The 12,110-nt window shown below is 38.9% G+C and overlaps 1 protein-coding gene across 2 annotated transcripts in view; it reads right to left on the bottom strand.

Annotated features, from left to right (window-relative positions):
- Positions 1–12,110, bottom strand: part of COL11A1 (collagen type XI alpha 1 chain) — a 255,815-nt gene that overhangs the window by 134,897 nt on the left and 108,808 nt on the right. For both annotated transcript variants that reach the window (XM_019531004.1, XM_019531003.1), the window contains exons 19-25: positions 9,488–9,541; positions 9,316–9,360; positions 7,569–7,622; positions 7,428–7,472; positions 6,965–7,018; positions 6,454–6,498; positions 2,191–2,244 (exon numbers count right to left, since the gene is read on the bottom strand). In XM_019531004.1, coding sequence (XP_019386549.1) covers positions 2,191–2,244; positions 6,454–6,498; positions 6,965–7,018; positions 7,428–7,472; positions 7,569–7,622; positions 9,316–9,360; positions 9,488–9,541 — 351 coding nt within the window. The remainder of the gene's footprint in view (positions 1–2,190; positions 2,245–6,453; positions 6,499–6,964; positions 7,019–7,427; positions 7,473–7,568; positions 7,623–9,315; positions 9,361–9,487; positions 9,542–12,110) is intronic.

Below are 12,110 nucleotides of genomic sequence, written 5' to 3'. Positions count from 1 at the left end.
AGCCTGGATCACCCGCCTATCTTCTGGCGTGGATGCTTTGCCCCAAAGTTTGGTGTCATCGGCGAACTTGGCCAGTCCACTCCTGACTCATGTCCACATCATTAATGAAGATGTTGAACAGTATGGGTCCCAGGACAGAGCCTTGAGGGACCCCACTGGTTACAGGGCACCAAATAAAAGGAAAGTTTACGCTGACAAGTAAAAGAGTACACAGGCCATGGCCAGGCATTCATTTTGAGCAGTAAAAATTTCTGTGAAATTCCTAACACAAGAACAGCCCAGAAAGTAAACTGTGCATGTGTTCTAGGACCCTAGATGGACAGCTGCTAGGGTAAGCTCTGTAGTAAGGGGCACTAAAGGGCTTCTCCTTGGGTCACATCTGCCTTTAAGGGAGCCTATTGTTTGACAGCCTGCCCTCTGCCCTGCCTGGGATGAGGACAAGCTGTCAATAGGCAGTTGGCAGCTGCTGAAAAGCAGCAAATGCCACAGACAGCCCTAGGAAAATATCTTTATCATCTTGCCAAGCATCTCCCAGTTCCTACCACAAAATAGCCTATGCTCCATGCAGCCTCTGAGCTGACCCATTCTCCTGTGGCAGCAAGGATTTCAGAGCATAACATCTAAAGGATAACTCTGGGGAAACACTGAACAGCAGGCAGTAGCTCATATACACATAATAGGTGTTCTACATACACCTAATTAATCATCTTTCATTGTGGCTTTTTTATTTGTTCCTGAATCTTATATGTAACAAAATGCACATTTTTTAAGAACCATAATGCTTGGAAATACCCATGAACTTTAGGAATGTTCAGAAACCACAAACAGATTAGACTAAACCCTTATACATTTGGACAATGATACAAAGACAAATTATCATTATAGAAATCTTCAAAAGCATCATAGACATTGCCCTGTGTGTTTTAAATTAGCTGAATGATGATAAATTAATCCTTTTAATTGGAAACTGTTCCTTTTTGGTGTCATCATGTCAAAAATCACTACTGTTCATATGGCCATATTCCTATTTCATGCTAATTTTGTGGATGTGGGTTTATCAGAGAGAAAGCAAGAGATCATATAGAGATCACATCTTCAGTCATGTATGTTCCTGACAGACCCCTCTACACGTTGCACATATTATGCAATTATGTGATTAATCGCACAGTGAATTTAGACAGGTTGCACATGCAAATTTACTATAATGACATAAAAAGGTACATTCAGCTATAAAGTTAGAGCTGAAAAATGCATACTAACTTTATAGCTGGTTTCTATCCACCTTCAATTTGTATGTTTAGTAAAGCTACACCCCGACAGCTGGGAGCACCATCAGCTGACAAGGCTCCCAATTGTAGTGGTGCACCATGTGCTGCAGCAGCCAGGAGTCCCACAACTGAGGGGACTCCCAGCCACAGTATCATCCCACGGGCGGCGGTGGCTCTGAGTCTCATCAGCTAACAAAATTCCTACCCACAAAAGCCCATGAGGTGCTGCTGTAGCTGGAAGTCTTCTCATCTGCAGGGCTTGAAGCTGGTGCAGGGGAAGCCCAGGATCATGACTGGCAATAAGGTGTGATGGGATTTGATGCTAGATCCCACAGTCATGCCTCTTGCCATGCTCCTGTGGCATGGCAGGAGATGCGATTGTGTGGATCACACATTAGATCCTATTAAACCTTTACCTGAGCATCTAGAGGGGCCCTAACAATCTGCACATGAAAGAAAGATTGTTAGAGCCTAAAATTCAATTGTGTATCTATAATATGTTTATCTGTGCAGTAACATCTTTTGGGATAACTTCTTTGGTTCTTAACCAAACAAAATTAGTGACACAATTGAGAGTTTTGTTTGATTAAATAGCAATGGACTTCAGTTTATAAGAGGGGGAAATATGTTTATCAGTGGGAAGCATGGCTGAGAGAGGACAGTATAAGAAGTTAAATGGCCTTTGGTGGAGGCATAAAGATGGAATTCTGAGGCAAAAAGGGTTTTCTATTTATTGGGAACATCCATTTTAAAATTAGGATCGGCTTTTGAACAATAATGTTAAGAATTTTATTCATGTGAATATCAGCTGTTCACCTGAGTGCATTAAAAGGCAAAAACATGCATCTGATTAGCCCCTTCAAAATATACTCTATTTCCTAACAACATGTAGACATTCAAAAGATGACATTCTACTACTTACGGGAGGCCCATCAGCACCAGAAAGTCCAGGAAGGCCAGGCTTACCCTGTGGTCCCTAAACACAATAATAAAGATAAATTTAGGAACAATTTTAAACCAATAGGTTGTTGAAGCAACCTTTGATCGTAAATAACAATGACAAAGCAGCAATAGAGAGAAATATAAAAAGTGAGAGGACAAAAAATTGCTCTAAATGTTAGACCCAGAGACTTCAATTCTACTATAACGCCACTGTGAATTCGTAACTATTTAACTGATTTCCAACAGTTTATTTTAAATTCATGCCACTGCAAATATGAAAAGAACAGAGAAATTGCCATATTGGATTGGATCCATGGTTCTTCCAGTCCAATATCCTACCTCTAAGGGAGGAAGATGCAAGATACAATAGGAAAATGCAGAATAACATATGCTCAGACTGGCTTAAGATTTGAAATTTGAGATTGCTTGTCCCTTCCAACATTTTTGCACTACTAAAATGCTAATATTCTTATTATCCATGTAAATTTGAATTTTGGTAAAGTTTTAGCCTCAATGACTTTCTGCGACACTGAGTTTCACAGGACTGTGATGAATTATGAAAAGATACCTCTCTACATAGCAGAATTAGATGAAGATGGATACTGCAATTCTTGTTTCAGTTAAGTACTTGCAGCTACATCAGAGAGATCTATTTGTAATGTAAAGCTGACCTGCCTTTTACCCCCAAAGTAAGAGATGGCTATATTTTGTTTGTCATCAAAATAGGAGTGTCTAAAGTTAGATAATATATTGAGAGCATTTGGCAGCTGCTATGGCATGAAAGAGAAAAGCAAAGCAAAAACAAGGTACTTGGGAAGGAAATTAACTGAAAGAAAAGATGCCCAAACAAGAAAAAAATACGTTTTTCAGCTAAGCTGTGGTGACAAAATGAGGGAATATGGAAAAATAACATCAGGAAAGTGGTGGGGTTTTTTTAAGAATTCCGTACAAAACTTCAGCATTAAGTAAAGTATGTTCTGCATGTATTTTTAGGTTCATCATGATTTTTACCAACTCTTCTTTTAGAAAATGTGTTGAAATACACTGAATACACAGATAAGAAGGAAGACTGCTTTTCTGAGTTGTAGAAGAGAAATGGTTAAATAGACAATTGTACTGACCAATAGATAAATGTATTGTATACACTTTGAATACCTCTAAGATTAGAAGTACCTCTATAATATCTACAAGAATGGGAAATGAAAGGCACAAGGAAAAAAGACAAAGTGAAAGTTATATGTAGGAATAAACTACAACACTAAAGGAGAGAAGCTACTGATTTGATCATTACCCCTAAAATGCATCAAATTGTGTGAAAGGAATAAGTAGAGATATATAATGTAGTATTCCTACACTAAGTGACATGCAAGTCAGAGAAATATTAGAAAGGGGAATACTGGTCCTAGAAAAGCAAAAGAAAGTTTATTCTCATTTGAAGGGGATAAATTAACATTCTGCAGAGTTTTTATGTTGATGATGAGTTAAAAAACCCAGAAATGACAGCTGACTGTCTACTTGTTGGAATTCTTAAAAAGAACAAAAATAGAGCTGAATTTGGAAATAAATTTCAGTTTACGGTAAAGCAGAATACAATTTTTGGAAATGAAATATCTGTCAATGTTCATCAAAGAGTTACAGGAGATGTACCAAGGCCCTTGAAATAAAAAAACCCAAAAACGTACAACTAGAAACAAAGACAAATGTAAAATAATTAATCAGTCTCAAAATATCTGTGCCTTGGTGAAAACCAAGAAGAGAAGAAGAAATTACAATTGTTTATTTACAAGGGATGCGAGTATCATGAAACCCAGTATTTTGTCTGGGCTAGCGAAGGACTGTAATAATACAAGCATTATGAAAATTCATAAATAATGCATTTATAAAATAAGAGAACAAACTAAAAGTAGTAACAGCATCATAGGCATTGTCCTGTGTGTTTTAAATTAGCTGAATGATGATAAATTAATCCTTTAATTGGAAACTGTTCCTCTTTACTGTCATGTCATTTGCACATTCATCAACTAAAACTGCTGCAGTTTTAGTTTTAACAAAATCATTACTGTTCATATGGCCGTATTCCTAGTTCATGCTAATTTTGAGTATATTTCAGTTGCAGCATGCTGGGTCATAAGATTGCTACCATTTCACATCCCTCAAACAACACTTGTACAGCTTTTCTTGCATTGATTTTGCTTGGATCGATTGTAAGAGCTGAGCCACCCATTAGCTAGTTTTCAGGGTGAGGCCATCAGCATGTGTACTCAGAATAGATTAACTGTCCTAAATCTATCACACCAAAGCAAGACTGATTTTTTTTTTTAAAGATACGATCTTTATATGACTAGGAACACTGATCCTGAGAAATGACAAATTCGTGACATTTAAAATTTTGACACACACTATTGTGAAGGACCCTTTTCTATATCAGCACATTTAGACAGTGAAAAGTTTTAATACACACTAATGACAGGAATGCTTTCCATAGGGAAGCTTTCAGAGTCAGAAGATAGCAATTTTTATTAATATTTTAAAATTTCACAGCTCATTTCCAATCAAAGATACTGATTTATAACATAGTGAGTTCATTTAAATGAAAAATGAAAAGATTTTTTTTCCCCCATTTTGCTGGGTTTCCAAAAGAAAAAAGTTAGAAGTGAATCTGGAAGGGGAAATCGGTCTACACTGGGGTCAGCAACCTATGGCACAGAGCCAGATATGGCCCCATGAAGAAACAGATTTCCTAGTTTGGGAAATCAGCAACACACTATGGCCAGAGCAGCAGATGAAGTGTTCCCAGAGTCCTACTGTTTATCTTTTTCCATCTATTCTCTCCACGTATCCTGCTGATCACCAGAAGGTGCAAACATTTGTGACCCCAGCACTGGGTATCAAGTAGTGGTACAAGGTTTCCAACCCCTGGCCTATATGAACAGATTTTGTTGAGAAATCCTGCTCTTAATTCTTTAATTACCAAAGCTTCTTTTGTCACTGACTTGTCAACAAGGCACCCAAGGAAGTGTGTTCACGGGAAAGCTTTCAGGTGAATGGTTGCTATGTAAGTTAATTTGCACCAGTTCAGGAAAAATCACAGAAGATATGTGGTGTTTTTAAAATGACCCTCAATCCTTGGTGAATATGGAAGCATTATACAGAAAGGGGCAATAGAGAGGGAAGTGTGGCCTCAGGATCTCAAACTGGCTTTTGCACATGGGTGCCTGTGACACCTGGGAGTGAAGAAAAAACATCTCTCCTCTTAGAAGGGCCTACACTTGGTACCGTTTCAACTCTGCTTCCCTCAGGAGTTCATAGTAAGCTCTGAACTCATCTGCTGATCAGGGCAGGGTGTAGATGGAATAGTTCCAGAGCCCAGAGGGGGGAATATCCCTGCTGTTTGCCTTTCCCTTCCTTCCTTCTCCCCACTGAATTCAGCAGCAGGAGAAAGAAATGGACAGGCAGTCACAGGAGCGCTTTGTTTCTTGGCTCCAGGCAGATCCCGTGCTGAGAGTTTATGGTGCAACATAGCCAAACAGGGACTGTATCATTGCACCATCTCTGGATCCACCCCTGCTTATACCCCCACATCTCTGACAGCTGGAGGTCCTGATGTGAAAGACTGTAGAATGCATATTGTGGATTCAGTCACCTTCCTAAAATAATATCCTAGGGAAGACAGGCAGGGAGAAAGTGTACATACTGTTTCCTAAACTCTCTTTCCATCCCTCCTACCTGATACTGAGATACTAGAACAATAAGAGAATATTAAACAGTATACGAGGAAGAAAACCGAGCAGAATCAATTAGGGAGCTCAACTGGAGAAAGGAAATAATTAAAAAGAATTTCATCCTTCTGACATCGTTACATGTTACAAAAGAACCACCCAAAGCAGGACAAGGATAAACACGTGGGGTTTTATTCTGATCCAAGAATAAAAGTAATTAAAATAAAAGTCATTTTCAGTGCCTTGGAGTTGGGTCCCTGTATTTTATGAGGTACTGCTTCATACTTTTGACTAGATTCTTAACCTAGTACCAAGACAGTAAGTCCAGGGTGGAAGTTACACTAGTAGAAATGAAAGAAGAATCAGACCCACATTGTTCATTCATGTATTTGGTGGTTTTTGGTAATACATTTAAGATCTTAGGTAACCATTACCTAAAACCGAGCAAGCCCCTTAGCCACACAAACATGATGTGTGAACTAGCTGCACTAACTATGAAACAAGAAGTTAATGTTATAACTTACTTTTTCACCAGGAGGCCCAATAGGACCTTGTGGACCAGGAAGCCCCTATTAAAAAAGAAGTCAGTATGAGAGAAATAAAGAATAACAATATGCATCTTCCCTATTAAAAAGTCCCACATTAATTTGTTTAAACAGGTTGGCAAATATCAGTGTTTTCCGTTTTTTTTACCTGGTTAGAGCAAGAATTGTGTGTGAGACTTTTGCACAAGCTACTATTCTGGCATGAAGTCTGTAACAAGATCCTATTCACAACAGTCCTACAGGTGTGGCCATTCCTGCTGGCATTCCAGGAACACTGAATGAGTCATTTTTCTCTTGAATGAAAAAAGCCCTCTGCAAGCTTGCTTTAAAATTCTGCTCCCACTGCACGATCGACATTTTTAGCATTATTTATAAAATCCTTCAGGCTTTATCAGTTCCTTATATGAACTGCTCACCCTGACCTACTCTGTGTTCATTAAGTATTTGTTTAGTAAATATGGTATAGCTTACGGGTTATTTTTACACTTACTTGAGGGCCTGGGATTCCTTGTTGACCAGGAGGCCCTGGTTCCCCTTGAGGACCCTACCAGGAAAAAGGAAACAGAAGCATTAGGTTTGGGCTTCTGGATTACAAATCTTCATTGTAAAGGAACTACAATCATATCACTAGTTCTTCATTTTACAGTCTTTTACCTTTCTATTTTGACTGATTTTCAATTTAAATAATTATTACTAATGTTTTATTAAAATGAGGAAAATTCTGCCCACACATTTACCCTGAGCTCTAGAGTCCATGGGGCTACTGTAAGTTAAATGAGACCAGAATTTGGCTCCTTGGGCTGTAATGTGACAAAGCCATTATCTTTACTGTAACCTCATGAGGAATCTTAATTTCAGACTGAATAGTTAATTAAACAGTAGGGAGGGGGGAGGAGAAAAAATGATTTTTTGATTCCCAGAGTTTGTTTTTAGTTCCCAGATTACCCGCTTACCATATTTCCTTTTGGGCCTGGGGGGCCATCAACACCTGCAACACCCTGCAGCAAAGAAGAGAGGTTGAAGCTAACATACAGTGGAATTATTTCACGCTGGAAACTGCACTTGTAAAATGTCTCACTTTATGCCATACGTACAGGTTGTCCATGGGGACCAGGTGTGCCTCTTGGGCCTAATAATCCACGTGGACCCTGAAGAAAAGAAACACTTCTTGTTAAAAATGTAGGTGCAAGTTCTCTTTACAAAGCAGGTGGGGATCAGGACTGCATAGGGAGGGAGGTAGCAGGTAGGGAGTGGGAATTGTTTCTTGACTATGCCAGAATAACTGAGTAATTCTTCTGTTGCAAAAAAAACCCTCAGAAAGAGCACAATAGGTCAGAATGCTTTTGACACTATGGATTCCTATTGGAACTATCTAGGAATATCCTGTGATCATATGTAGGCGCTTGCACACCTAACAGTAATGGATTGTACAGCACCCTGTGGAAACGTTGAAAGGACCTCGTGGAACCCCATGGAGATGCATCACTGCAGCTGGGAATCACTCCTCCAAATATACCCTGTTCATATGTTCTCCCTATAAAGCATCTACTACTGTCACTGCTGGAGACAGAATACAGGGCTGGGTGAAGCATTGGTCTGACCAAGTCTGGCAATTCTTATTTCCTTATGTTCTACATCAGGACTAGAGTATGGGCAGAAGCAGCCTCCTGTTGATTGCCATGCTAGAGAAGGAAGCTATGAGGTGGACAGGTGTTTTTTCTAAGAGCTGGCCTCAACATTGGCACAGCACCCACTACAAACATTTTGGCTGAATGGAGGATTTGACCCATAAAACAGTATGTATTTATTTAATTTAAAAAGGGTTTTTTAATATTATTATCATCCTCTCTACTGCTACACCAAATGAAAAATGCTGCTGTTCTGAATGATAAGGATCACTGTTCAACAGCTGAAAATGATTCTTTTGGGGTACTATTATGATTGTTTTTATTACTAGCATCAACAACAAATGCAAATATTTCCACACAAAAAACACCAGACTTCCTCAACTTACACAAGTAATTCCATTAGCATCAATGAAATTGTTCTCTTGAGTCAGATTTTCTCTATAATATCATCTTTGATTTGACACAATGTTAAGTGGTTTCTGTTTTTCATTTTTTATGTCATTATACACAGTTGTCAAAGTAGGAAGGCCTGACTCCCATTTCATCACATGTTGACTGGATGTAAATCACTGCTCTGACTCAGCATATTTTTTGGCTATTTTGTGACTACAAAGTGTATAGATCAGATTTTTAAGATAAAATTCTCCTTTTCAAACCTGTGCTTTTTGTCTGTATTACAAATTGCTGCTCTGCACTGACAGCATCTGCAGAATTTCAACATGCATCAGTGGAATATTTGTGCAAGAAACAAGCAAAAGCATACAGTGGAGAACAGTGGCATGAGTAAAAGGGAAGGGCCACTGTACACAAGCAGTGAGGCTGCTCTGATGTACTGTAATTACATGGAGAGTGATAATTCCTAGAAGTTTCAATGGTCTGACTGCGTTTTCACTTAAATTGATGCAAATTAGGAACAATTCCATTAAATCCTGGTGAGGTTAAGCAGCTGTAAAAAATGAAAATCAGACCTAAGAATTATGGAAGTTGCATATAATGAGCTAAATTCATCCCTGACAATTCTAGACACTTTGCTGGAGTTCTCCCTCATCCAGAAAAAAAGTCCCACTGTTTACTTTTCAAACAGGACTGCCTTTTTTCATATTAGAGGCTCAGAAAAGCTGAAAAGAAAGTGATACAAATCTTAGACTGATTTAACTTTGTTAAATGTTCAGTGCATAGGCCAGAAACAGAACAGTAGGAAAGTTCTGCTTACAGCTTCACCTGGAAGACCTCTTGGTCCAACTTCCCCATCTTCTCCCTGTCATTAAATAAGACACAGAAGTTTCAATGTGAAGAGTATATGCCACCAAAATATTTCTGTTGCATAAGAACTCATTTTAGATTTTACCACTGATATAATGAATCTGAAATGGTTAGTAACATACTCTTGATCCATCTTCACCGGGTAAACCAGGAGGTCCTTGTGAGCCACGATCTCCCTGCAGGATAAAGAAAGTCTTATTAAAGCAACGCAACTCTGGAGGGTTGGAAACAATAAAGGATGGGAGAGTGAAATGAAAACCAATGTGTTGCCTGCATATTGTATTTCAATATAAAATGTTGCTTCATTAACAAACAGGTACAAATACGCGAGTTATAGTATGCAGTTATCTGCAATTATATTATACAGATTCATCTGAGAAAGAATTAAAATTCAGAGATGTGGTATAGTAATATCTTTATTATCAGTGTCTATAAAACTATGTTTTAGCTTCAAAACAGGCACATATGGCTGAAGAAAAAAACATGAGTGTTCAGTTGGTAGTTAGCCCTATCAACAGAGCCCAAACACAAAGTGTCACTGATGGTGAAATGAGCAATCTGCACCAGGTCAGAGGTGATTACAGCTATTTGCTGGATCCTCAGATGTATAAAGTAAAATGCGTGGCCTATATTGTCCAGACTTTATTCCAGTTTCTCTACACTTAACCCAACAACTTGTGTTTGGTTAAAGTTTATCATTCAGATGGACATCCAGCCTGAAAATTACAGTATTTGTTACTAGCTTAAAAATGACTAGATCTGAAAAGGTTTGTTAAAAGAATACTCTAAGGATTTTGTTTTGTTTTTTAAACATCAATTCTCTCATAGCTGACACGTAACACTAGGAGAAACAATTTGATCTGTTTATTCTTTTCTGTGCATTTTACTATTGGTAATAGACCGCAGTGAATCTAAAGGGTTGCATCCATCTATTTTTATTTTGAATTGATTTGTTTCAGATTTGCCACACTCTCATTTTCATGTTAGTGTTTTGTATTTATCAAGTAATAGGATAGAAAATTTGGGAAAGATTATTCTTTTTATTAACCCTTGCAAATGTATGATTTGCACATGTTTTGTTCATTGAAAATATTCTTCCATAATAAAAGTATGAAAAAAAGGTTATTCTGTACATTGAAGATCACAAAGAGCATGTTTACATGTGCAATTAATGTGCTTAAAGCTTACAGCACAGTAAAATATTACATAGTAAGCTTTCCCTGGTAGAGCGTCTACATATATGCCCATCAAGAGCAAATTTGCTCCCAACAGGAGCAGTTCAGGCCAAGGCTGCTCCTGCTCTGCTCTGTTCCCATTCAGCAGCCAGGAGGAGCTCTAGGCTCCCCCAGGTGCCATCCCTGGGCTTGCAGGGGGCACCAGGGTCAGGCCTGGGCTCCAGAGAATGGAGGAAGGGAGCTATCCCACTTCCAGGACAGCTGCTTCCCATCCCACATCCTTACCCTGGGCAGCTCCCTGCTGCCCAACCCCTGCTCTGATCTTGGAGTAGAGGGGGAGTAGAATATTATATCTTGCCCTGGCAGCAGGCAGCTGCTGGGGCAGGGGACAATGTCCCAGTCCTGGCTCCAGTTGGCCAATTGGAATAGGGGCTAGAAAGCAGACACCACCCTGCTGCCTGGGCAGCTATGTACCCATGCACAACTGTGCATTACTACCTGCATTTACAGGTAATAGAAGACAGTGCATTAGCCTATTTTAATGTGCAGTAGCTGCTGCACATTATTACATAGTGATGCTTTACTGTGAAGTAGACAAATCTACTGTGCAGTAAAGCGTCACTATGTAACTATGTGCAGCAGCTAATCTACTGCACAATAAAGCGTCTCATGTAGATACACCCAAAAATTGCCAGCTCAGCTATGCCAGATTAGAAGAATGACATGGATCCAATGAACCTGAGCCAATTTGAAAGGATTATTTAGCTGTCACATAACATGTGAGGATAAATGGTGACCAGATCTTGCTATCACCCTCTGCTGGTCACTACATCAAATTAGGGTTCAGTGTGATCTGTGAAGAAGATGGAGGAAATAGGATGAAGAGAATTGTGAGCTGCATTTAAACAAAGGGCTTGAGATACTAAGTATCTCTTAAAACTCGTGGCAAGTAAAGGTTTTTCTACCATCTACTGCAAGCTACCTCCAATATGGGGCAGAAGGAAAACACACTCTAGCTTTCTTCATACTCCTTTTATGGTGCCTAGCATAACACGGTACTAACAGAGTAACTGCATTATGGAAAGCACAGAGGCTAAACCCTGGAGAAAGGATGGAATTCAAAACAGAAGGCTATTCCACTGGTACCTCTACACACCCAAGCACAGCTAAGTGAAATCTAGCTTGACTGATTTTTATGGTGTAACAGGAAAATAGTTTTGCATTGTTTGTCTAAGGATAACTATAAAGTTGACTAAATTCATACAAGTGAAAGACAACAAAAATAGCTTGCAGATCTGGTCATTCCCAAAGTTCTCTGGAGCTTGTGTCTGAGGTTCCCAGACTGAGGCAATCCCCATGAATTAGACATTAAGCTTAACCATTTAACTTCCCTTAATTTATATGATTAGGAAAAATTTCAAACAATGCTAAAAAGAATCAAGTCAGAGGTGATATTCTTAAGACAGCTGCAACATTTAATATTTCCAAACTCTTGTAAAACTCTGCATTTCTCTGTTCATTTCTATGTACCCACAGTATAAATAATATGCATTAATTTACTGAGATATTA

The sequence above is a fragment of the Crocodylus porosus genome, unplaced genomic scaffold, assembly GCF_001723895.1.
Source record: "Crocodylus porosus isolate Cpor-Errol unplaced genomic scaffold, CroPor_comp1, whole genome shotgun sequence".
Classification (NCBI taxonomy): Eukaryota; Metazoa; Chordata; order Crocodylia; family Crocodylidae; genus Crocodylus; species Crocodylus porosus.
This window is presented reverse-complemented; position numbering and strand designations above follow the sequence as displayed.